This window comes from Triturus cristatus, chromosome 11 (assembly GCF_964204655.1).
Source record: "Triturus cristatus chromosome 11, aTriCri1.1, whole genome shotgun sequence".
Classification (NCBI taxonomy): Eukaryota; Metazoa; Chordata; class Amphibia; order Caudata; family Salamandridae; genus Triturus; species Triturus cristatus.
The window spans coordinates 132267016-132294903 of NC_140594.1; the positions used below are offsets into that span (position 1 = coordinate 132267016).

Here is a 27888-nt window from a genome sequence, read left to right on the forward strand (position 1 = left end):
CATAGTAGTAGAGGTATTAACTACAATCTCCGTTTGGTTGTTGGAAATTCCTAGACAGTTGTCCTGTGACAAGGAATTCGCTTTAATACGTGCCAAATTAAGATCTTTAAAACTGTAGCCACGTAATAGAAATCTTTGTAAGGCTTCATTCTGACAGATTTCTAGATCCTTGTCATTACCGCAGATACGGCGGATTCACAGAAATTCCCCGTACGGAATACTGCGGATCAGATGTTTAGAGTATATATATATCACGTTGGCTGCTTGAGAATCAATTCTATGTATGAATAAAAGAAGCCGTCCTAAGAGATTCTAATGTCAGACGCTGTTATTTCTTCTCGTAATTATATTTTACCCACACAAAATCATAGAAATTGAGCAGTTATACTTATGTTAAGAAACTATAACTTGTTGCCTTAAGTCACTTAATAATAAGTCAAATTATAACTGCTGAATTTCTATGGTCTTGTATGGGTGAAACGTCAGCCTAACTATAACGACCCTGTAACCTTTGGTTTTATCAGTGATATATATAATTTGAATGCTCATTACCCTTTTTAGGTCTCGCTGAGCCCAGCGCATACGCTGGCTCGGAGAGACATTTTGTATATGAGTTTTCAAAGTGCTGCTGGCTGGCCTAGCGCTTGCGTTCACGCGACCGTGCACGCGCGTACCGCTAGCCTTCCGCAGCACTTTGAAAACTCATGCCTCATCGCGATCACTTTTGCTTTCAGAGCGATCGCGATGCGGCACGCTTTCAATGCTCGTTTTGTTTACTTTTGGTATAATCGCGGCACCCACGCTTTACTTTTGATGTTATAAGTAAAGCGCGTGTGCCGCGATTATACCAAAAGTAAAGAAATAGAAAAAAACATCTATTTCTTTACATTTGCTATAATTGCGGCACCCGCGCTTTACTTTTAACGTTAAAAGTAAAGCGTTGGTGCCGCGATGCTTGTTAAAAGTGAAATCACTTCCTAGATATTGATTTGTAACGTGTGTGTGGATTATGTGGAGAATTGAGTTTCGAATACATAGCATGTGCTGTAGACCCCTTCCCCCTAAAATGGCCACTGCATCCAAACATAATGATAGTGGATTGGTGTGGTGTGCTCCCAGCCTCTCTCCCAATGGTGATCACATTATGTTTTAACTACTGCCGAGCCTTTTGCAGATACACACCCATCCCAGTGGATGATGACAATGATGGATACAGTCTACAGTCCCCTATGCTGATTTACCTATATTGTGGCTATGGTGTCCTTTGGTGGATGTGTGAATACACGCTCTTCTGTTCCTCTGCTGTGTGTCTGCTTCCATCAAGCTCAAACTACCGCACTTTGATCCTACCTATGAAGGGCACTTTGCTGCGCTTATGCACTGTGTGTATACATACGTGGGGGAGCTGGAGTTGCTTCAGGTTGTAGCAAGCGAGAACAACTGTTAGAAACTGCTACAGAGCTGTTCATGAGAGTAGGTGTCTGTCAACATTAAGCAGCCTGGTGTAGGTGGCGGAGACTGTGTTCGTTCGCTGGTGCATGGGGAGCCATTAAATACAACTGCTTATGCATATGATTTTGGGGTCAGTGATCCTTGTGGGAGGCTTGGTAGGTTGGGGTGTCCTGCCAATAGTCACTGGACAAGGGTTCTCAAAAGAGAATAAATGAACAGCCTGGGTCATTAACACTCCCATCTCCCAATATATTGTCAGCCTCTTTGGAGAAAGCACACTGTCAAGGCTTACAAGTGGAGGAAGATGACGCCACTTAGTAATGAGTGTTGCTTCAAGAGTAGGACGAATCCATCATTAAATATGTACACAGCTCATGTTCAGCTGTGGCCGCAACACAACCCTGAGGGGGAACAGTTCAAACCCCTATGAAGGAAAACCAAAACACTCTAAACGCTGAGAGCACTCTGATATCCCTCAGAGAAGCTGTCATTCCCAGCAGCAAGCACACGTATACCTCTCACTGAGTAGCAGCCACACAGTAGCAGAAGCATCCCTACACTCCTCACATACTAGCAGTCTTGTCCTTCAGACAGCGCTCACTCAACCATCAGAGTAGCAATCACACACTAAAAGATGTGTCATAGCCACACACAATTCCAACAGTATACCCATCCCTTACTGAGTAGCAGTCTGATACTACTGACAGTACTCTCACACCCATCATAGACTAGCAGCCAGACACAAACCGAAGCACTCCTATTTGTCAGACCTTCACAACAGTCTCACACCTCACACAAACTGGAAGGAATCAAGGCCATTTTTTTATGGCTGATAACTGAGAGTGCCTCTTGATTGGGGAGTGGTTATGGGTTGGTTGATGGGCCAGCTAGTGAATGCAAAAATGCGTCAATGGAGGGATGGAGTGAATAGATACTTAAGTGCCAGGATAAGTGACTCAGTACATTTATCATGAGTGATTGGATGCATGGATGGAAGCATCTAGGTACTTTCACTTAAGAGCCAGACCTATGGGCTTTGACAAGACTTGTTTTATTTTTGCCTCATCTATGCTCACGTAACCTGCAAGAAAACCATTGATTTACAGCAGCCAACATCACACCACTCACACTGAAAAACTGTCCTTGTAGAAGCCGCCACAAAACACCTACCAAATTAAGGCTGTCACTGACATGACACCTACCCCTCAGGGACCCACTTACAGCTCCGACTCAGAGAACCCATATTATATTACATACAACTCACCTGATGTGCCTAGTATTCATCTAACATGGTCTGCAAATAACGCCTACATTTCATCCACTGAAGCCAGACACATCTCACCCACCGCTCATATTCCACATCTCCCACTCGCATTGCACTTAACACATACACACCTGATATGCAAACACCACAACATACTGTCTGCCATCAGAGGGGTGTAACTTTTCAATTGTGAAGTAGGTGCAGTTGCACCTGGGCCCAGGGCTTGAGGGCCCCTCTGCACCCCAATCATTTGAGTTTTTACTAGCCAACAATGGGTCCATTTTCCATGCTCACGTTAGTGCCCATGGCTCCCATTCCATGCCACAGTATCAACACAGCCATATCACAATACATTTTCACTTCATCTATATATACCACAAAGTATCCCCATCAGGTCACTGGTCTGCACACTCCTGCCACATCACTTGTAAGATCCTTAACTATACTTAAAATATCAAGACATCCTCCTGCAGAATACTCTGTGAACATATCTATTACCATTGGTACTGTTAGATCATCATACTACATCATACCACTTAATCAATAAAACCCACAGCATCCACTAATTCAGCAGACACAACACTCTAGGCACCCACGAAAAACACACAGAGAAAATCCCCTCTTGACAACTCATATAACCTCCTTTGTCACAATAAAATGTAATGTAATAGACGTATAATCCAAGCAGCTCAAATCGCCACTCTCTACTACAGGGGACCTTCTAAAAAACATTTAGTAAGCTGGTTTTGGAAGTGCTACCCAGAGGCAGCCGGCCACCAGCTTGCTGTTACGGGCACAAGTGCAAAAAGCCGCTAGCTTTCAGCGCCCGAGGCGCCATATGGACCCTGAATTACTTTCACTTTTGCTGCTCGCGTGTTTGCCGTCGCGCGCTCGCGCATCACTGCTTTCACTTTTGCCGTCTTCTTATGAATGTGTGCGCCACGGAAAATTCCATCTCTTTTTGGCCCCAGTCAGTGGCATCTTTAAAGGGGATTATTATTTATAGGGCAAACAAGGGGCCACACCTAAGTGGTGTGGGCACCAGCAACTGAAAATCGTGATTATTATGTGCACATGAGAAATAAATATATTTCTTCTCACAAACAAAAGCACATATAGTCTTTTAAACTTTTGAAGCAGACTATGAATTAAAACTTCCTGAGGTATGTGGAAGGGGTAGTGGTCTTCCGATTGTCTCGGTCACCAAACATTTTCTTCTGCAGTCTCTTGATCAGACACTTGACTCTTTTTTCTTCAGATATCTTCCTTAATCCCTACATTTGCATAACTCACATCTGATCTCTCTCCTCTTTGGCACACACTTTCACTCTCTCCTGCACACATGTCCTTGCAGCTCCTTCCCCACGCACAACTTACCAACTCACCTGTAAGTACCCTCTCTTTTTTAACTTTCGTTGTGTCAATATTTCGACAGATGCATACATTATTCACACCCTTTTGTATACCATCACATTTACAATTGGCACAAATGACTGTTGCGCTATGTAGAGGTGCCAATGATTGGATGAGCATTTATTTTGAACCCATTTATGACCCACTGACGTGCATTGTGAGAAGTTCACACTGAGAACTCACACAAACATCTAGAAACAACTCCTTTCACAGCGCACTATACTCGAAAGACATGTTACATGAAAATCCTAGAGAAAGGCATCTTGGAAAAATCAAATATTTTTTAAGGGAATTCAAGAGAAAATAAAATGTATAATGCAAACAAGAAGAACATCGCTTTACCCAGGATGAGAGGACAGTGTACGTTTTTGGGTGCCAAAGCTCTCACTTGGTGGTCCGGCACAAGGGGGTTGGGGGGCAGGGCAATTACAGCTGGGGCACTGGCCCCACCAGACCCCATCCACCCCTTCCAGTGCGGAGGCAATAGACTCGGTCATTATTTATAAATATAAGCATTACTCACAAAAAATAATATATTATTTGCAGGAAAGTAGTGACGATGCTTCACACCTGTTTGTGGAAAACTCTTTTTTCAGAGCAGAGATGCAGGACATTGGGCTGAGAAGAACCTGCCCCTCTCTGCTTTCAGTAGCAAATTATATTTTTGGAGCTGTGGTCAATACCTAGAACTTGACACGACTGCAGGTGTATGAAGGACAGAAGCTTATGAGCAACACTAGTAAGCGTGTGTATTTGTGTGTGTATGTGTATATGTAGATATATATATATAATTTACAGATGACCACAGCAGCAGTTAATTACTAATTAAATATACTTTTAAAATGACTGTTATCTGCTGCCCCAGTCATTCTTATAGCTTTAGGGGCATGCAATAGTCTGATTGTCACACTTGTAAGAGCGTGATCATTAGTAGTTGTGTTGTTACTATCCTTGGCAGCATGGCAGGGGCAATATGTGCTTTAAGCTGCAGTGGACACCTACCGAGAGCCCTGGCACTTATGTATGTGTATATGTGTGTATGTATGTATATATGCAAGTGCAAGTATCATGGAAGGATGTGGGCATTCCTTTTCCCCCTTTTGTGCCACAATTCCTGAAGTTTTGGAAGTACTATTGCGTCATCGATCTTTTGACCGTGAGGTGACGCAGAGCCACCTGAGAACACAGGGATGGCATGTCGAAATCTCCCATAAATGCCACATGATTTGTATTTACTTTAAAATGTGTGCTGCTTTTATTTAAATAATGTTATTTGCTGCTGACGCTGATGGCTCCACATGTTCTTATGTATCAGAGTGAATTTTGTTTTTACCTCACAGTATGTATGTTGGCCGCTTGGCACGTAAGATGAATGCAGATATTCTGAACCCTTTCCATGTTACAAGCAATAGGCAGTTCTCGGGCACAGCCTCCTTGTCCTACCCTCATCGAAGCCCTCGGCACTTTGTGCAGCAAACCACTCACTGGTGTTGTTTGAAGACCTAAACCGTTCCATCAAATAGAAAACAAGCATTGGCATAGCCAATAGGTCTCGCCTTTGGGACCTTATAAGTGTTTACTCATGCAACAGTTGATGTTGTTGCACCAAGGATATTGTGCTGCATAACTAAATACTTATAAGATCCCAAAAGCGAGACCTATTGGCTATGCCAATGCTTGTTTTTTTTTGCTTCCATTACTATTGCTGCTGTTTTTAGGTCGAGCCTAGAGTAGCGCATGCGCTGCTGCTCGACTTTTAGTAAGGGGCTTTTCAAAGTGCTACACTGTGGCCTAGAGCTTACGTGCATGTGCGCAGGCATGTGCTTATGAGCAGAGGTGCCATATGGCTTTCCTCTCTCGTCATGGGTCATCAGCTTTCAAGATACGAGAGCTTTCTTTCACATTCCTATAGTGGATAGCTTCCTTGTTGCTCTTTGTTACTACAACTGTCCACATGGTGGTGGTGTTCCCACATGTTTGTTTTATCATCTTTTGTTCCCACTAGCCTAAATTGCTTTGACCGTCTTCCCTCATCCCAACTACTGATTTGACATTTGATATCACTTTGTCCTTTGCCTGCGCTTGATAAGTGATGTCAGATGAGGCCATTGACATCACTGATGGGTTTGGAAGAGGATGACAACACCGTAAAAACATTGAAATACGAATATGCTAAAAAAAATCAAAAGCAGTCGTTCAGGTGAAGTTGTATGCCAAACATATCGTCATATGAACTGACCTTAAAGGCTGAAATCTGGCTGGGCAATGTGCCTTAATTGTGTGATCCTGGGCAAATTGATTTATCTGATCTGCCTAGGATCACACAACTTCAGTTTCATACTTGTGCAAAAATTTGGGGTGCCTGCAAGCACTAATCTTTATATTAAAAAGCAAAAGTAAAACAGACTCCAGAAATAAACACAGTAAGAAAGAACATGTGTAGGTCATAAAAAGTTCAACACCCTGGCTCCCAGGTTTTTAGTTCTGTCGACAGCTCCAAAAAAACAAGCATTGGCATAGCCAATAGGTCTCGCCTTTGGGACCTTACAAGTGTTTAGTTATCCAGCACAATATCCTCGGTGCAACAACATCAAGTGTTGCATGGATAAACACTTATAAGGTCCCAAAGGCGAGACCTATTGGCTATGCCAATGCTTGTTAAATGATGGAATGCCCCCTCAAAGCATGGAGGGGGGGGAGAAAGGGAGAAAGAAAGAAAGAAAGAAAGAAAGAAAGAAAGAAAGAAAGAAAGAAAGAAAGAAAGAAAGAAAGAGAGAATATGAACTTGAAGTAATTCAGAGGCCATCTAATCGGTGTTAGAATGGGTCACATGGACTTGCAGAGTAACTGTTTTGCTTAAATAAAGTCTGTACCTACAAGATACCTATGAGCATAAATGTGTAGTTGATAGTCATTTCAAGTACAATGTCGGGTGTCACTTGTGTGTCGACTAAGCTTAAGAAATTTTGAGGAAATAACTATTGCCCGAAACATACTTTACAAGTCACCCATTTTGCTCCTTTTTAGGCATCCACCTCCCCTTGCAGTCGTTTAGTCGAATCTCACTGCTGACACTAGCCCTTTCAACTTCATTTACTTGGCCTCCCTAGAGCGCATCTTGCTATTAACTTATCTGGATAAGGACTAGAAGCATCTTGTCGAGAAAGTCTTGCTATAACAGTTATTAACAAACACAACTGGTATACTTTTATTTTATGTACGATGCTCGTCTCATCTTAGGTACAAGGATACGAAACCTGGATGTGTTGCAGGTAACCAAAAAAAAGGCAGAAATGCTTTGGGAGGGGCTTGTTATCTTATTCACATAGATAATGGCCTAGCACTTTGAAATAAACAGCTCATTTTAGGTAGGGGGTCAGAGTGATTTTATATGGATGCCCCTGCTCTATGCTGGCATAGGCAAGCTATTCATTTTCTGTGCAAAATGCTGCAATAAAGGAACACACATAATAGACACTGTAGTTAGGAAATGGCAGCTCCAGTACTTACATTGCATTTTAGTGTTGTCTAGAGTTGAGGAGCAACAGGACATATGCCTCAAAGCCTCTAATTGTTTAGTTTTGTGGAAGAATGGGCTCCTTCCTAGTGGTGCCCATCATAATTTCAGAAAGGTAATAAAAGTTCTATTATCTTCATAAATTATAAGTGGTCATTTATCGAATTTACGTTTTGATGAATGCAGTATTCTGCCTGAGGGAAGTCTCATCTCTCAACCTCCTGCTAAGCACCATCCTCTGCCACGAGACTGGGGCTCAATCCTTGTCTGAACGTTGGTGCTTCCTAGGCAGCAAAGTGAGTTAAAGGTATGGTTGCATTGTGTGTAGGGAGTAGGATTCAGTGCCGGTGCAGAGCATGGTGGCGCCTGGTGAAAGTGGAAGGAGCCACCTGCTGCTACTAAGGGAGAGGTTTATCCACCTCCAGCAACTTAGTTGCTCGGTTAACACAAGATATCATGTCTTGTGTGGCCCAAAATCTGAGAATCGCTGCCTTTGTGCACCATTTCCAACAATATTTTTGTACCTGTGTGTGCAGCCATGGAGCTCCGTCAGGTGTTGGCTGCCTGCTTTCGAGTGCAATGCGTCTACGTTCTGTGTCACCAACCAGTGTAGTCTTTTCTGTTTCTCCCAGTTGCATAGTGCTAAATGGGCCGCATTTGGTTGGTGGGTAGAAAATTGAGGCCATCCCACAAAGTTGCGAGCCCAGTACCGTTGTCTTGAACTAGCACTACGGACAAATTCAGAATGCTGAATAGGTCGCCTGGTAGTCCTGGCATACAGGCCCACCCCTTCAGAGCGGTAGTCGGGAATTCCTGATTCTGTGGAGATTCCAGCTCCAGTCATGACAAACAGCCTCTGGGAATTGTGGATGAACTCTTGCAGCCGCTCTAGCACCAGAGGATCCAGGGGTGTGCTGGTAGGAACATAGGACAGATTTAGATTATCTGCCACAGCTACCATGCCGGACCATGATCGGTAAGAGGCCATCTTCCATTGTTTGCAGACTGCCACTGCTTTCCATGCAACATCTGGTGACATCTGGCAAAACAGAATTGCAGAGATAAGTCACAGAAAATAAATAGGCAATAATATTCATAACATTGGATAAGTGTGAAATAAAAGGAAAACTATAGAAACATCACTTTTACCCATTCACTGTGAGGATGCTTCACCCCTTGCACTTGAGCTGAGGAAAAGCAACCCTCTCCAGGTAAACAAAGAGTTTTAAATGGTTGAACTGGAAAGAAGAGGATGGAAGGGTGTTGATAATGGGTTCTGTTGGTGATATCGAGGACCACAAAGCTAAGATATCACCCACCTGCACTAAGTTGGGGTGCAGGAGGATTGTAAATGAGACTATCTGATATAGAACTTATCGAAAAGTATAGGGTGCGGGGAAATGTGATCAAGAAACATCAGATGTTAGGGGCTATGACAATGAGCACAACATCCCAAGCACTAAAATGTAGTGGGAAGGGCAGTGTTAGGACAAATTCACAGGAGACAGTGGGCCCAAAGCTCTATCTAAAACAGAGAAAGGTTTCTCACACGAAATTTAAGAGATTGGGGATCCCTACCAAAGCTAATAGCCTACACAACAAAGTCGCCTCACAGCCCAACTTGAAAAACACCTCAACCCATCAGGGTTAAAAGACTGCAACCAATTCAGGTTTCCGCCCTAGATACTGCAAAAAATTCAATCTTATTTGATATCTAAGAATAAGTGATCACCAATCCAAAAAGGTATTCCTATCATCCTAACCCTACTACTCGGCAAAAGTTATCCTTTGATCTGCTCAACCACTAAACTATATTAGGTTGCCCTATAACAGTGGTCTTCTGATCTGACTCAACACTAACACCTGGTTTGCATCCTTCCTATATGAAAAACTGGAGGGCGATGTTCCACTAAGACCTCTTTGCTCTCATACTAACAAGCGGAATCACCCCACCGTCCTATGCTGATGACAGAGAAATCTATAACCAAATCATCAAAGTGCAAGATGCGCATGCTCAAAGCAACCTGCTAATGCACAGCTTTTGCTTGTTGGTAACATACACAAATGGATAAACATGCTTCTTATGCAGCAAGGTTCCCCCTCCTTGGCATAAACTTGGCCAACCCAATACACCTATTTCTAAAGAACAACATGTATATGATACTGCTTCTTTCACGTTTAACAATTTCCTAAAGCAGGGAGCATTTGGATCTTTTTATATGTTTTGCTATTTCCCCCTCCATCATCATCTTCCTCCAGCATGAGTTACTTATTGCACAACTCTCTGTCTTTAGGCCACACACTTCTTCTCATGAGTGTTTGCAACAGCTGATCTGCATAATGCCTGTGTCTCCTTTTGGGAACATTCATCCAGTTCATGTCTGCATTCTGCATGTGTCAATGTGGCAAGGCCCCAGCGAGCCGCCACAACCACTGTAGTAACAAAACAGGGTCAAGGCAGCAGTGACCTGTGGTGATCTTCGAAACTGGTGGGGTGTAATACATGCACTGAATTTCAGAAAACGAAGCGAGGGAGCCCAAATTAATCTAGGCTCTTATTCTCTTGCACGCTTATTCTCACTCACTGCACTCATTCTCAACAACTCACGCATATTTTCACTCATACCCCATTACTCACTCACATGCTCTTTCACATATGCAAACACTCTCCTGTCAACTAAGAATTTTCTTTTCCTTTGCTGATGTCAGTATTGTAACTGCTGAGTACACCTCCTTTACACTTTCACATAAAATGGTAATTGCAATTGGCCCGTACAGGAGCATCGTTCTGTGTGGCCATACCATGGACTGGATGAGTATTTCGTCAGCACACCTTTAGGACCCACTGACAGGCACTGTGAGTATCTCAAACTGCCTTTAGCCGCAATTCTAGAGCTCTCAAGTGTCCTATCATGAACACCTACCCACAACCCGAACTCACCCAGAAACTAAGTAGGCAAGTCATTTCACAGTAAGCACCATACAGAAGTCATGTTTCATGAAACAAACCTACAGCAGCACAACATTTAGAAAAAAGCAAATACTCTCTTTGGATGCAAGAAGCAAAATGCGAAATTGGAATAGGGACAACATCGCTCACAAGAAATACCTTTTCCAGATATTATGGTGAAATCAGGGGGCTGGTTCATTATCACTTTAATGTAAGGCCACTTAAGCCCTGGTGATGGATTACAGCAAGCTTTATGTAAGCCAAGACTCATGGGAAACAAAGTGTGCCATCAGACCAATCCCTGTACCAAAACTTGCTAAGCTTATGGCAGGGGCCGGGCACACAAAAGGGCTGAGGCATAGGGGTGGGTAAGAAGACAAATTAGCAGTGCCAAGGGTCTGTTTTCCATGTACAAACCAAGGGCTTAAAATATTTGACGTGTGAATCACCCAACAAACGTCATTCAAAAATATGACAGTCTTCAAAGTTACAAAAAAAATAGCGTTTAATTAGTACATTAAAGCGTTTCACCTTAATACATCAGATAATGTCACCACATTTAGAGGTATTTTTGAAAAGTGACAGTTTTTAAACAAGAGCTTAAAAATATTTCAACACCCTCCCTCTCGGGGACAACAATGCCAATGCTGAACTAAGAGGCAAGTCAGCTGTTATATATATATATATATATATATATATATATATACATACAGGCTCTGTGAAATAAAATATTTGCCTAAGATCACACAATTTTAGAGCTGGGCAGCTGGAACGGATTACAGGCTTTCGGGCTTCAAATTCTGTAGTTCAGTCACTAGGTGGGTATCTTTTTCTGTTCTCAATTTTACATCATAGGTTAATGCGTGGTCTGCAGCTCTTTTTATTCTCGAGACGGATCAAGAATACCTCGAGCTGGGCAGGCGCCAGACCTCAGCTCTCAGTGGCTCTCCCACCTCTACTGAGGAAAGGTGTCTCCAGGACGTAGTAGAGGGCACGGAGGCGGTCAGGAAGGGACGGACGACATACCTGCAGGAGGCTCAGCCAGTCCTCTAAAGCTCCAGTTCGCCGACAAAGGAGAAAGTGGAAGTAACCAGATACGCCTTGCATGCTTAGCTGCGCGTGCACAGTGTATCTATTTACTGCATGTAAATATGCATGTATGTAAAGTGCCGGTAAGCGGGCGTAGGAACAGATGAGCCAGACAGATGGATTAAGCAAAGTAGGTTTATTGTGCAAGACAGCAAGACCACGGGAGTGCGTCCATCCTCAACGAAGCACGGCACGAGGGATGCACTTTTAAACATACACGTTTGAGAAAGCGCACGCCAATGTGGAATACAGATCATGGAAAAAAATGACATGTAAGCATGAACATAATGAAAGAACTAATGAAAGAGGTAAACACCAATGAAAGGACTAATGAAAGAGGTAAACACCAGCACCATTAATATGTGTCACAAAGTCATCTGAGCTTAAGAGTCTGATGAACTCCAGGTCACAAGGTGAAGGCCTGACCCACCCTCACAGAGGCCTGTAGGCATCGGCCTTTTCACACAAGGGCACCAACGTTCCATCGCTCCACGTGGCAGACAGTAAATCCGCCAATCACAAGAGACCGACGCCACACCGTGCCCCAAGCACGACCGCTCCAACACCCCCCCCCCCCCTCCCCCGTACCTGGGAGCAGACCATTACATCATCTCCCTCGCATAAAGGAAATGAAATAACATGTCCTGAAAAGTATGGTATAAGTAAATACACTTTAACACATACAGATCTCTACACCTAGAGGGAACAGAACAGTGGTCTATATACAGCAGATGCAGATGTGGCAGCTCCGCCCAATTCCCTTTTTTGATGAGACACAAATTGTTGAGAGGTTGATTCAATAGGGTGTGAGGAAGAGCGTGAACTGACAAGAGGAAAAACATTATGAACAATTTGACTGTTTACAGTCTGTCTGAAACGTCATCAGAAGAGGCTCCTAAGGGAAATGTGATAAGTTCAGGCTATCCTCAATAAGAGTATTCTAAATAGTGAGAATTTTAGACGCCTGTTCAGGAGACAATTTGACCACAACCCTCTTGTCCAAAAAGAGTGATCCCTTGGCAGTTTTGAGAATTTGTATTGGCAAGGAGAATTCTGAGGTACCTTTTTTATCCTCTATGGATAATTTTACCACTACCCAATAACCAACTTAAAAATCATGTGAAACGTTGCCATATACCGAGTTAAATGCTTTTTTTGTATATTTTGTTGAGTCAAAACATTTTTTTGCATGTTTTGTTTGTCTCGACAAGCTAAACATGGCTCATCATTCTTTTTCAACACTTTTATCCAGATAGGACACATATTTCCATTGGGAACTCTTTTCTTAAGAAGTCTAAAGGGAGAAATCCCTGTTGAATGAGGAGTGATGATATAAGACCAAATTTTCTTTTTAAGAAAGTCATCTACTGGAAGATTGCAGGCCAAAGCGGATTGTATTCCCACTTTTACGAACATATTCATTCTTTCAACAAGGCCATTGGAAGAAGGGGAATTTTAGGTGCTTTATATCATGAGACCATAAGAAATCTTGCATTAACAGAGAGGTGAAATATTTGGCGTTGTCAGTGACTATTTCTTTTGGAAAACCTTCAGAATTAAAAATTCTGCTCAAAAAATTAAGCACTGACAAAGTATTGGGTGTGTTACAGAATTCAAATTCAACCCATTTTGAGAAAAAGTCAATTAGCACAATAATATAACATTTTTCAGGGGGAAGCAAATCAAAGGGGCCAGCAAAATCAAGGGCTAGTTTTGACAATGCATCCTCAGGAACAGGAACACAATGAAGGGGAAATTTGATAGTTTTCCAATGTTTATCTAAGACTAGACAATTATGGCAGTGGTCTATCCATTGTGAGACATCTTTGTCTAAGGCTGGCCACCAAAAATGCTCTTTTAATTTTCTGGAAGTAGCGCCTATGCCTAAATGACCCTCATGGGCCTTCTGAAAAGTTTTAGAGCAAATAGAAACAGGTGGAACACATTGATCTCCCCGCATGAGAATGTCAATAACAATAGAGAGATCATCTGACACTTGAGCAAAGGATTTAAGTGAAGCAGGTAAGGAACGCTCTTTGGTGCCAACCTAACACTACCATGTTCTTTATTTACAATCTGAAGAACAGAGTCCTCTTTAGACGCCTGAATCCAGTCATTGAAAGTGAACAAGGATGAAGAACTGAACAGGTCTTCGATAGAAGCGCCAACGCATTCAATGTCATCAAATTTTGAATCAGAGCGTAATCTTGAAAGACAATCGACTCCGACATTGCGTCCACCAGGAATGCATTTCATTACAAAATTGTATTTATGTAATCATGACAGAATGCGGACCAATCAGGCAGAAGCTTTCCCAGTATCATCTCCACTTAGTAAGTGAAGTAATGGCTTATGGTCAGAATATAGGTCAAATTGTGTGCTCCAAATAAATGTCTTAAACTTTTCAACAGCCTAGGTACATGCAAGAGCTTCTCTTTCTATTGTACTCGAATTGGATTCTGAAAGAGATAGTGCTCTTCATGCAAAGCGTATTGTGTGTTCCTTCCTGTAGGAGAGTAGGGTCTGCTTTCTATGTTCACCCGCACTTTTTGCTTTACTGGTTTTCGACTTAGATGTGGCTGTGGGCCTGCTAATCAGACCCACAGCCCTGCTTTTCTCTCTCTAAATTAATACTATGTACTTTAGGTGCATAACCCATTTGGATAGGATCACCTTATTGGCCCCTGTACAGTGTACCTTAGGTACCCAGGGCATAGGTGTACCCTAGGCCTACCAGGGGCTGCAGCATGTATTGTGCCACGCCTGGCCTGGCCTTCCATTATGACACAACTGGCTAATCACTCAGCTGGGGCAAGGCCGTGTAATCACCCCTTGCTTAGGTGTAGTATTCCTATACCTATCTTAGATATAGACACATGTGTACCTATCAGCCACTCCTATGGCAGGCCTTAACAATCCTGGAGGCAGAGTGCTTGGTAACATGTGAGATGGTGCTCTAGCATGAGCTGAGCCTGTCTGCAGCTTTCGGAACCATGTCCTTATAGCTGTTCTATGATGTAGCCTACCATATACTCTTAAAGTGCCTTATAATCTTAAACGGTTATGGTAACTATGGTTTGGCTGTATCAAAACATGTCGTGTAAGGTGTCTAACACTTTGGAATAATACCCCCATCCCATTTCTGGGGATGAGGATATTATCCCTTCCTTCTAGAGGGAGAAGACATTTTGAAACCTACTTACCTGGTTAAAGATAACCAGAGCCCCAGCATCACAAAATGGATGCTGCTGCCACGACACAAGTCTGACCTCCTGCTGCTGGGAGTGATCCCGGCACGGGAGGCTTGGACAATAGGTTTCCTGCCTTGGGAGGTGCGAGCACCACCCCAGACAGGCCTTAGTGTATTGGGGCAGGGAGGGATGAATGAAACGAGACACTGCCTGGGGCACACAAGGTGTCCCATGCATAGTCCAGTTCAAACCGGTGCTGGGGCACACCAGCCCCAGTCCTGGCGTGAAACTGGACAAATGAAGGGGGTGTAACCACCCCCCTCCCAGGTCCCAACCATAAGGCGTGACCTAGCAGGCAACCCAGCCCCCCAGATTAGTATAAGAGTGGTAGCTGGGCCCCAGGAGATTAGATTATCCTGAACCTGCAACTTGAACAGAAACTCTGGACCTTCGACATAAGAAGAAGACTGAAGAATCTCCCTTGTGGCCAAGGAGTGGCTACCCTGTGCAAACAAGCACCATCAAGAGACTTACCCTTTGCTTTGCTGAAGTTCTACGAGGGACCGACTGCAGAGCCCGACCAGAGCCTTGACTTCCAGACTTCTCCGACCCTGATCCACATCCACAGCCGAGCTGAGATCCGTGGAGGCGACGAGAGACGTGGGACCGACTACCTGGGAAAAGTGGCGAGTATCTTCCAGCGCAGCTTCTGAGGCACTCTCGAAGTTGTGCACCAGGGATTGAGAAGCCCCAACCCCAAGCACCATCTGCACCGAAGATCAGCCCCCCCACACTCCACGAGTCCTGCGTGGGGCCCTTCTGCATTTTCCTGCTTGCCGCATCTGTCCGGTTGCTTGCCCGTTGGCTAGCGGCCTTTGTGACGACACACCTTTAAATATTCACTGCTGGTTTGGCTCCTCCAGACTGGCTCCCGCTTCCTTGCAAAAGAGAAGCACCTCAGACCTTCCTGGTCTGCATCAGAAGCAAGTCCTCCGTTCTTCAAGGGTTCCGCTTGCCAAGGCTTGGTGAGTCCTAGTTCGACTTCGACGCCGCCGACAGCAAGAGCCTTCGTGGGACAGCTCGCCTCCTGGTCCTGGTCGTCCTCGACGTCTCCTGGTATCCGTGGCTGCTGCGACAAGCTTCACCCTTCACCTGCAATCTTCACGACATCGCCTGGTTCCTTCCTGGTTCCACGTGGTCACTGGCTAGTGACCTTGACTCTGTCACTTCTGTTTGCAGGTACCCTTCCTTCTTGATCCCGGCCTTGGGATCCACCGGACACTCTGCACTGACTGCCAGCAACTTTCCTTCAGGCATCCATAGAAGTCCACGACGAAACCCGACGCAAGTTCACACCTATGCACCCGCAGCCCGTGGGCTAGGTAACTTGGGTCCTTCGGTGCTCACCGGGGTAGTGACTATCCTAGGGTCTAGTTTCCGAGTCTCGACTTTCTAGCTACTCCAGAAGTGTCCTAAAACTGCTTATTTCAGAACTGTACTATTTCCATCGATTATACGCACTACGCGTGAGTGTTTCCACTCTGCACCTGAATCCCGTGGGCCTCCCACTTCCTAACTGTTGGTAGTGTAGTGTAGCCCCAGCGATTCCCTAGGCCTAGGCCTATTCTATTTCCGTGACAGTGGTCCTTATACCACTTCTTTAGTATATGGTTTGCGTGGCCCCTAGGGCCTAACTGTATTACTTACCTGTGTGACTTAATGTATGCTTGAATAAGACTGTGCTGTACTTACCTCGAATCTCATAAAGAGTGCTGAGGGTTTGACTAGAATAAATACACTTTATTTTATATATATATCTGTTGTGGTGTCCTTTCATTTGGTATTCAAGGGATTATATATGGTATCACAGCTGGCTTCACATGCCATTCAGAGTTTAGCCTAAGACTGCTCTTGTCCATGCTACCACTAGGATAGCTGGTCTATAAGGTTGACTTTACAACCAATCACCATAAGGGTTGTTTGGACTGATATAAAGTGTACACTAGAACTAGTGACATCATACATCAGGCCAACTTCTCACATTGGTGGCAGCGGTGAGATCTGAGCTTGCTGTTGTAATACCATTGTAATCTTGAGATACTAAATTGAAAGATCACACAGATATTGTTTAGATACATATAACATAGATTATAATACTTAAGTCCTACTGGACTTAGTTGTTGTAGGTTGAAGGGCCTAACACACCCCGACTACAACTACTAGAGAGGTTTAGTAGAAACAACTAGTGTAGGTAGGTGCACACACCACACCCTCACTAGATCATGTCTCTGGGAGGAGATCAAGGAGATTCTCTCTCAGGAGGGGCAGGTCTGAGAAAGATCCCCTCTAGATATGATACCCTAACTTTTCAGGAGATGAGACAATTGTGTACCTCCAGAAAGTTAAAACAGGGTGCAAACCCTACCCTCCTTCAGCTAGTACAGATCCTAGAGGAATATGATGCTCTTAGGACCTCACAGGCTGGTACCCTAGGTACAGGGGAGGGTCTACCCGCTACAGATGAGTCAGATGGGACTTCAGATGAGGAGGTAGACAGCCAGGGCCAAGTAGGAAGACTTAGCCAGGCTAACCTAAGCTTACATGGGAGTTTGCATGGGGTCCCCCCATACAGACCCCCAAGTGGGCTTAACCAGAGAAGCAGGAGAGACAGATCCCCTTCAAGGGAATCTATCCACTCCCATGTCTCTAGCATCTCTAATGCCTCTTCTCACAGGGGAATGACTTCCCCCCCAGAGAAAAGAGCATGAAGCCAGAATGAGGGAAGCTAATCTAAGGATTGAGAGGGAAGAACTTGCCCTTGGCAAGGAGAAGCTTGCTCTGGCTAGAGAGCAAAAGTTAAGTGGGTTAGAACCCACTGGTGGCAGCAATATCCCTAAGGATAGAGACAGGCACTATGATAATAGAAACCTGAGCGAGATTGTCCCTCCCTACAAGTGTGGGGATGACATCCACAAATGGATAACTGCTTTGGAGAGGGCTTGCAAAGTACAGCAGGTACCCCAAAGCCAGTGGGCAGCTATCTTGTGGCTCTCCTTCTCTGAGAAAGGTAGAGACAAGCTCCTCAAAGTTAGTGATGAGGATGCAGATAATTACACTGCCCTGAAGAGGGCTCTAATTGATGGGTTTGGCCTAACCACTGAACAATACAGGTTGTTGTTCAGGGATACCCAGAAGACACAGACTCAGGACTGGACTGACTTTGTAGATTGTGCCACTAAGGCTCTGGAAGGCTGGTTAGCGGGAAGTAAGGTTAAGGACTATACAGGATTGTATAATTTGATCATGAGAGAACAAATCCTTAACAACTGTCAAAACCAGCTACTGCATCAACACCTGATTGATTCTGATCTGACTTCTCCCCAAGAATTGGGAAAGAAGGCAGATAGATGGGTCAGGACTAGAGTTAAGCAGAAAAACCAGAACCAGGGCGGTGATCAGAAAAAGGCAGACCAGAAGGGTAATGATCAGAAACAAAAAGACCAGAAGTCTTCACCAGGCCCCCAAAAGGCTCAGGGGGAGGGTGGTCCCAAAAAGGATAAAAAGAAAGATGGCCAAAAGAAACCATGGTGCAACTATTGTAAGTCCAACTCACATTGGTTTAGTGAATGCACCAAAAAGGATAAGCCCCCAGCCACCATTGCCCCTAAGGCAACTGTACCCCCTAGTTCAGCTGTAAGTGGTGGTTCCCAGCAAAAGGGTGTAGTAGGGTTAACCCTGGGAACTGAGGAGGATTCTGGCCTAGTCAGGATACCTACTCAGGCTGTTCTGATCTGTGATGGGGACATAGCTTTGTCCTCTACTGTAGGCCCCAGTAACCTGGGCAAGTACAGACAGACTCCTTTTATCAATGAAAGAATGGCTCAGGCCTACAGGGACACTGGGGCTAGTGTCACAATGGTGACACCTGCCTTTGTGGACCCTGGACAGATCATACTAGGTGAGAACTACCTAGTGACCAACGCTAGCAATGCCACTACCTCCCATAGTGTGGCAATTGTTAACTTCTCCTGGGGAGGGGTAACTGGCCTCAAGAAAGTTGTTGTTAGTTCAGACCTTCCTGTGGAGTGTTTACTGGGCAATGATCTTGAAACTTCAGTTTGGTCTGAAGTGGAGTATAGGACCCATGCAGAAATGCTAGGGATAGATGCACATGTCCTTGCTGTGACCAGGTCACAGGCCAAAAAGTGCACCACTGAACAAGTGCTGGATCCTGGAACTATGGGCCAGTCACAAACCAAGAGAAAGAGCAGTAGGTTAAAGGCTGTGCCTTCCCCCCTGCCTCAGGCACTGGATCAGCCCTCACGGGAGGAGGATTCTGAGAGCCCTGAAGGAACTGTCCTAGAAGAACTTGAACCTGATCAGGTTGAGTTTCTTGGGACAGGGGGGCCTTCAAGGGCAGATCTGAGGCAGGCTCAATTAGACTGCCCCTCTCTTGAACCCCTCAGACAGCAGGCTGCTGCTGAGGCTGCAGGGAATGCTCAAGGTACCCATAGAGTGTATTGGGATGAAGGGCTGCTGTATTCAGAGGCTAGAGACCCCAGGCCTGGTGCATCCAGGAGGTTGGTCATACCACTGAAGTTCAGAGGCTTCCTTCTTACCTTGGCCCATGATATTCCCCTTGCAGGACACTTAGGCCAGAACAAGACTTCGGACAGGCGTGTCCCTCCCTTTCACTGGCCCCATATGTCAGAAGATACCAAGGAGTTTTGTCGCTCCTGTGTCACCTGCCAAGCCAGTGGCAAATCAGGTGGCACCACAAAGGCCCCCCTCATACCACTACCTGTGGTGGGGGTTCCCTTTGAAAGAGTGGGCATAGATATTGTAGGACCAATGGACCCACAAACAGCATCTGGGCACAGATTCATACTGGTGATATTGGACCATGCCACCAGGTATCCAGAAGCTATTCCCCTGAGGACCACAACAGCTCCTGTTGTGGCAAGGGCCCTACTTGGAGTATTCTCCAGAGTGGGCTTTCCAAAGGAGGTCATTTCTGACAGAGGTGCCAACTTCATGTCAGGATATTTGACTGCAATGTGGAAGGAGTGTGGTGTGAACTACAAGTTCACCACACCCTATTACCCACAGTGCAATGGGCTTGTTGAGGGATTCAACAAGACCCTAAAGGGAATGATAAAAGGGTTACCGGACAAGCTTAGGCAAAGATGGGACATCCTTTTACCCTGCCTTCTGTTTGCTTACAGAGAGGTCCCACAAAAGGGGGTTGGCTACAGCCCTTTTGAGCTTTTGTTTGGGCATCCTGTAAGAGGACCCCTATGTTTAGTAAGGGAAGGATGGGAGAGACCTCTCAGACAACCCAAACTTGATATAGTGGATTATGTACTTGGTCTCCGCTCCAGGATGGCAGAGTATATGAAGAAGGCTTCTAAAAACCTTGAGGCAAGCCAAGAACTCCAAAAAGCTTGGCATGACCAAAAGGCTGTGCTGACTGTTTACCAGCCAGGGCAGAAAGTGTGGGTGTTGGAGCCAGTGGCCCCAGCAGCACTCCAAGACAAATGGTCTGGACCCCACACTATTGTTGAGAAAAAGGGAGAAGTCACCTACTTGGTGGACCTTGGGTCTCCCAGAAGCCCCCACAGGGTGCTTCATGTCAACAGATTGAAGGCATATGTTGACAGGGCAGACATGGGCTTACTCATGGCTACAGATGAGGGGCAGGAGGAAGAGAGTGACCCTCTCCCAGACCTGTCGACTCAGAACCCTGATGATGGCTCAATTGATGGTGTGGTCTTTTCTGACAGCCTCACTGTCCATCAGCAACAGGACTGCAGACAAGTTCTGCAATCCTACAGACATATGTTCTCTCTGACCCCAAGTCAGACAAACTGGTGCACCCATGAGGTGGACACTGGTGACAGTCTGCCTGTGAAGAGTAAAATCTACAGGCAACCTGACCATGTCAGGGATTGCATAAAAGTTGAGGTACAAAAGATGTTGGAGCTGGGAGTCATTGAACCTTCAGAGAGCCCTTGGGCTAGTCCTGTAGTTCTTGTGCCAAAACCTCACACCCAAGATGGTAAGAGAGAGATGAGGTTTTGCGTGGATTACAGAGGTCTCAATGCTGTCACTAGGACAGATGCCCACCCAATACCTAGGGCAGATGAGCACATTGACAGACTGGCAGCTGCTAAGTTTTTGAGCACATTTGACCTGACAGCAGGCTACTGGCAAATCAAACTAGCTGAGGATGCAAAGGCCAAAACTGCTTTCTCAACTCCAGGAGGACATTATCAATTTGTGGTAATGCCCTTTGGTTTGAAGAATGCACCTGCCACTTTCCAAAGGTTGGTGAATCAAGTCCTTACTGGGTTGGATGATTACTGTGCAGCTTATCTTGATGATATTGCTGTCTTTAGCTCCACCTGGGAGGATCACCTGGTCCACCTGAGGAATGTTTTAGAGGTCCTGCAAAAGGCAGGCCTCACTATCAAGGCCACTAAGTGCCAGATAGGGCAGAGCAAGGTTGTATACCTGGGCCACCTAGTTGGTGGGGGTCAGGTTCAACCACTGGAGAGCAAGATCCAGACCATAAAGGACTGGACTCCTCCAACTACCCAGACTCAGGTCAGAGCTTTCTTGGGCCTGACTGGGTACTACAGAAAGTTTGTTAAGAACTATGGGTCCATTGTGACACCACTTAATGACTTGACCTCCAAGAAAATGCCAAAGAAAGTTCAGTGGACAGTAAGCTGTCAAAAAGCATTTGATGACCTGAAGCAGGCCATGTGCAGTGCACCTATTCTGAAAAGTCCAGACTACTCCAAAGAGTTTATTGTCCAGACAGATTCTTCTGAGTTGGGTGTGGGAGCTGTTCTTTCACAACTTAATATAGATGGTCAAGACCAGCCCATTGCTTTTATAAGTAGAAGGCTGACCCCTAGAGAGAAACGTTGGTCAGCTATTGAGAGGGAGGCCTTTGCTGTGGTTTGGGCCCTGAAGAAGCTGAGGCCATACTTGTTTGGCACTCACTTCAAGATTCAGACAGACCATAAGCCCCTCTTGTGGCTAAATCAGATGAAGGGTGAAAATCCCAAACTTTTTAGGTGGTCCATTTCCCTACAGGGGATGGACTTCACAGTGGAACACAGACCTGGGACTGACCATGCCAATGCAGATGGACTCTCCAGATATTTCCACTTAGAACATGAAGACTCAACTGGTCAAGGTTAGTTTAATGTCCCTAAGTTTGGGGGGGGGGGTTGTGTAGGAGAGTAGGGTCTGCTTTCTATGTTCACCCCCACTTTTTGCTTTTGCTTTACTGGTTTTTGACTTAGATGTGGCTGTGGGCCTGCTAATCAGACCCACAGCCCTGCTGTTCTCTCTCTAAATTAATACTATGTACTTTAGGTGCATAACCCATTTGGATAGCATCACCTTATTGGCCCCTGTACAGTGTACCTTAGGTACCCAGGGCATAGGTGTACCCTAGGCCTACCAGGGGCTGCAGCATGTATTGTGCCACGCCTGGCCTGGCCTTCCATTATGACACAACTGGCTAATCACTCAGCTGGGGCAAGGCCGTGTAATCACCCCTTGCTTAGGTGTAGTATTCCTATACCTATCTTAGATATAGACACATGTGTACCTATCAGCCACTCCTATGGCAGGCCTTAACAATCCTGGAGGCAGAGTGCTTGGTAACATGTGAGATGGTGCTCTAGCATGAGCTGAGCCTGTTTGCAGCTTTCGGAACCATGACCTTATAGCTGTTCTATGATATAGCCTACCATATACTCTTAAAGTGCCTTATAATCTTAAACGGTTATGGTAACTATGGTTTGGCTGTATCAAAACATGTCGTGTAAGGTGTCTAACACTTTGGAATAATACCCCCATCCCATTTCTGGGGATGAGGATATTATCCCTCCCTTCTAGAGGGAGAAGACATGTTGAAACCTACTTACCCGGTTAAAGTTAACCAGAGCCCCAGCATCACAAAATGGATGCTACTGCCACAACACAAGTCTAACCTCCTGCTGCTGGGAGTGATCCCGGCACGGGAGGCTTGGACAATAGGTTTCCTGCCTTGGGAGGTGCGAGCACCACCCCAGACAGGCCTTAGTGTATTGGGCCAGGGAGGGATGAATGAAACGAGACACTGCCTGGGGCACACAAGGTGTCCCATGCATAGTCCAGTTCAAACCGGTGCTGGGGCACACCAGCCCCAGTCCTGGCGCGAAACTGGACAAAGGGAAGGGGGTGTAACCACCCCCCTCCCAGGTCCCACCCATAAGGCGTGACCTAGCAGGCAACCCAGCCCCCCAGATTAGTATAAGAGTGGTAGCTGGGCCCCAGGAGATTAGATTATCCTGAACCTGCAACTTGAACAGAAACTCTGGACCTTCGACATTCGACGAAAGAAGAAGACTGAAGAATCTCCCTTGTGGCCAAGGAGTGGCTACCCTGTGCAAACAGGCACCATCAAGAGACTTACCCTTTGCTTTGCTGAAGTTCTAAAAGGGACCGACTGCAGAGCCCGACCAGAGCCTTGACTTCCAGACTTCTCCGACCCTGATCCACATCCACAGCCGAGCTGAGATCCGTGGAGGCGACGAGAGACGTGGGACCGGCTACCTGGGAAAAGTGGCGAGTATCTTCCAGCGCAGCTTCTGAGGCACCCTCGAAGTTGTGCACCGGGGATTGAGAAGCCCCAACCCCAAGCACCATCTGCACCGAAGATCAGCTCCCCCACACTCCACGAGTCCTGCGTGGGGCCCTTCTGCATTTTCCTGCTTGCCGCATCTGTCCGGTTGCTTGCCCGTTGGCTAGCGGCCTTTGTGACGACACACCTTTAAATCTTCACTGCTGGTTTGGCTCCTCCAGACTGGCTCCCGCTTCCTTGCAAAAGAGAAGCACCCCAGACCTTCCTGGTCTGCATCAGAAGCAAGTCCTCCGTTCTTCGTGGGTTCCGCTTGCCAAGGCTTGGTGAGTCCTAGTTCGACTTCGACGCCGCCGACAGCAAGAGCCTTCGTGGGACAGCTCGCCTCCTGGTCCTGGTCGTCCTCGACGTCTCCTGGTACCCGTGGCTGCTGCGACAAGCTTCACCCTTCACCTGCAATCTTCACGACATCGCCTGGTTCCTTCCTGGTTCCACGTGGTCACTAGCTAGTGACCTTGACTCTGTCCCTTCTGCTTGCAGGTACCCTTCCTTCTTGATCCCGGCCTTGGGATCCACCGGACACTCTGCACTGACTGCCTGTCAGCAACTTTCCTTCAGCAATCCATAGAAGTCCACGACGAAACCCGACGCAAGTTCACACCTATGCACTGTGGTAAATAAAATATCACGCTCTCATAATTTCATAATATCAATAAGATCATGCATAAAGCAAGAGGCTGAGTCTGTGGTATCAGGTTCATAAAGGGATTTATTCCAATAACTCGAGTCAAAGGGAGAATATTTCCATCACCAAAATTGGATCTGGAAAGGGGCTCAAAAGTATTCTCAATATTCTCAAAACATTATTCACAGAGTACAGTATATATACATTTCTCAATTGTACGTAAGCAAAAGAGCAAGAGAGAATGAGATAAGAGCATGTGGGCGTGTAAGTAGGCGTGAAGGTGGGCGTCCATGTGGGCGTCCACTTGATGATAATGGGTAATTTGTCATGTGTGGGTGGATACCTGGAGAATCCTGCAATGTCAGCAGAAATATTTGGCAGAGATGCGTGCGCAGTCGCATGACGTGTGATAGACGTGCAACTAGAGGGAGAAAGGGACTTGACATTTAGCTCTACATGTGGAGACAAAAGTCTGGGGTTATGTCAACCTAATCCCAAATCATATCTAATATCCTATGTTTAAAGAACTGTGTTATCCAAAAAGAAAGGTCTCTCGAACAAAATCTATTCTATACTGACTGTGAGTGCGTGTACAAGCGTCTAAGTGTCTACACTAAATGCGAGGGGGTAGGAATATTCCATGGTAACAGGGCTATGAATTACTTGCATGAGGACAGAGAAGCCGGGCCTTTTGCTCGGTAGCTGGAAGAATGTTTACTTAAACTACTAGACAGGAATGCATTGGGCAGGGAGCGGAGCAGATAATTTCCGAAGGTGAAATACAGTTCTTGGCAGGCAGCAAGCTGATGTCGGGCATCGTGAGCCGCGCAGAGGATGAGACAAAGTTCATGGTCACAGATGCAGGCTCGGACTGGAGCTTCAGAGACAGAAAGCAAGAAAAGCTTGATGACAGAATCAGGGCCTACTTGCCTGGACTGTAAAATGGCATAAGTGAACCATATAAAGGCGGTGGCCTTTCGTACTTAGGAATGGAATATCCGGCCCATTCATGGCGGATCAACAGAGGACATGTTAACGGTGGACGCACATGTATTTGCGTCTTCATAACTGGAACTGGAGGGAACATACATGTACTTGTAACATGCACATAGAACCGTTGGGGTCCAAGATAGGGGACATAACTGACCAGAAAAATCCATATTTCCACATTCCCTCCTTGTCCCCTACTTGCCCGTCAAGAGATATCAATCTTCATTAATCCATTGATCTGTTCATATAGCATCATTTGTTCTTCTTTCTTCTTCCGGGATCTTGAATGAAAATCTTGATGTGGAATGCACGATGTGGCACACAGACCACAAATCGCTGGTCCACATTGCAGGCATAAGCAGCAACTGAATAGTATGAGAAGGCCAATACCTAGGAAGGATAGGACCCTCCATCCAAAGGTAGATAATACACTCCAAAACCAACCGGACCAAGTCCAGGTGCCTGTATTCTGGTGTATCTGGCTTACAATCTTGTGAAGGCGAGTTATGGCTTTATATACAGATGGCGAATTTTCTGGTATGAAAAATGCAATAGCTTGATCCGATGACCCTACAAGCTCCGCCCCTATCGGCCAGGATAACGTCAAGGACAAGACTATTTTGAAGCACAACAATCCGCATAGCAGACTGCTCTTCTGTTAAATTGCCTAAGGTGGAAATAGTTTCGTTCACTACTGCTTCAAGGGTTCTGGTTAATCTACGTATCAGCTTACTATTGGTAACTGTACCTATATAGGGAAAGAAACCTTTATTGAAATCTGTGTATTTTTCCCATGCTGTTTCAGTGTAATCGACAATTGGGAGATCTCTCTGCTGTCTATTGTGTACTAAATGAGTATTTCTATGATAATCAGGAGGAGCTAGGAAAACAGGTGGTAGGAGGAATGCTATGTAACAGGTACCATCCCAATCTAGAGGTAGGCGTATATATGCGGTCTGGCCACATATAAAGTAGGAATGACGAGAAGCTCTAAATGTAGACTTGCCTTGATCACTGAATTTTATTACAGTGGTGCATTTACTATGGCCCATGTGTATGGAGCCATTCTTTCTTATACATAATTCCCCTTTTACTGGGAATACGGACATGGCGGGCAAGATTGGTGTAGCTTCAGATTCAACGTTCAGGATCATGAGGTTAAGTGTAAAATTACCTAATCCATATACTTCATTTCTTAGATCAGTTCCTGTTCTTTTGGGAAGTCCCTCCTTGTTAGGGTAGCAGACTTTAAGCAAAACTAAGTTCAGGTTTCCCCATACCCAGTTGTCTTGATAAACTGCGGAATTCGAATCTAGGGAATTAATCAAACTAAACCATGCTCCACAGGAGCCATTGTGTGTGAACGGATAGAGAAAGAGGGGCAAAACTCCCTTATAGTTCTGATAGGGGGGGAGTCGGCCACAGACCCAGCAGTCTGTAGCATTGCTAGTCTGATGTGAATGGTGCAGCATCTGAATAAAGGTATTGTTGCGTAAGGCAAGTCGATATGATAGCTCATAGGATGGCAGATCACTAAATGTGTGCTTTATGGTATCATTAGTGGAGGAGTATAAGAGTGAGGCAATAGGAGGAAAAATAGCATGTAGTATTAAGCTGATACATATTATCGTGATGCACATAAGAGATTGAAAAATTACAGTCACTATACATCTATTTGCTTCTTATCTAGCTCTCTTATTTTTGCTTTATGTTATTGTCCAAGATCTTATGCGAGCCAGAATACATGTTCAACCGCTTCACCACCTAGTGGACTTAATTGATCAAACGGGTTCTGACTTCTTAGATCAAAGTTTAGCTTTGTGGAAACTTCTGGGGAGTCTCCTCTAGAAAATGGTGTTCAAAATCCAAAATCCAAGTTTAAAGTCTTTTTCCTTTGTAAAAGAGTGGTGAAGGTGCACTTTGACTTTAACGGCCGTCCCCGTGGTCCAGAGCACTGACTTTGGCGCCTTCCATCCAGGAGCGATGGAGTATTCTTTGACCTGGGTGTTGTCAGGGAAGGCGGCAGCAACCTGCGAACAACAAGAGAGTAGTGCAGACATCAAGGAAGCCAGGTAATCTGTCAGCATGTTACTATTAACATCAGTAATCTTTTAGGCATTGGAGTGCCCCACATATTTGGTGGTCTACCAAAGACCACTTCATAGGGAGATAAGCCTGTTCTAGAATGAGCTACCATTCGCATGAAAAAGAGGGCAACCGGCAGGGCTACCATCCAATCTACACCTTTGTCTGCGCAAATTTTAATATCCGATTATGTCTTTCTACAAGGCCTGCTGCTTCAGGATGTCGCACACAATGGAATTTCCAGGTATACCCTAACAGAAGGGACACCTGCTTCATTAGTACCAGGACATATTTGTAACCTCTACATCTGTTTATTTGGATATAATCCATTTGGAGCACTTCAAAAGGGTGGTCAGGTGGATGGAATCCACCTTGTTCCATCGGAATGCCTTTACCTGGATTGAATTGGCAACAGATCATACATGTTCTGACCTTTTGTTTCGCTGCTGCACGCAGGTGCTTGTTGAACCATATATTCTGTAAGCTATCTATCATTGCTTTCTCTCCTAAGTGTGCAGGACTATGTGCGGTATTTATGATTATTTGTACCATAGAATCAGGAAGAAACCATATGGATTTGCCCTTATTCATCCAACCCTGATCAGTCAGTA

The 27888-nt window shown here is 45.3% G+C and overlaps 1 protein-coding gene across 2 annotated transcripts in view; it reads right to left on the reverse strand.

Annotated features, from left to right (window-relative positions):
• Window positions 1-27888, reverse strand: part of SIRT4 (sirtuin 4) — a 63453-nt gene that overhangs the window by 14361 nt on the left and 21204 nt on the right. For both annotated transcript variants that reach the window (XM_085636396.1, XM_085636397.1), the window contains exon 2: window positions 8171-8685. In XM_085636396.1, the coding sequence (XP_085492522.1) occupies window positions 8171-8685 (515 nt within the window). The remainder of the gene's footprint in view (window positions 1-8170; window positions 8686-27888) is intronic.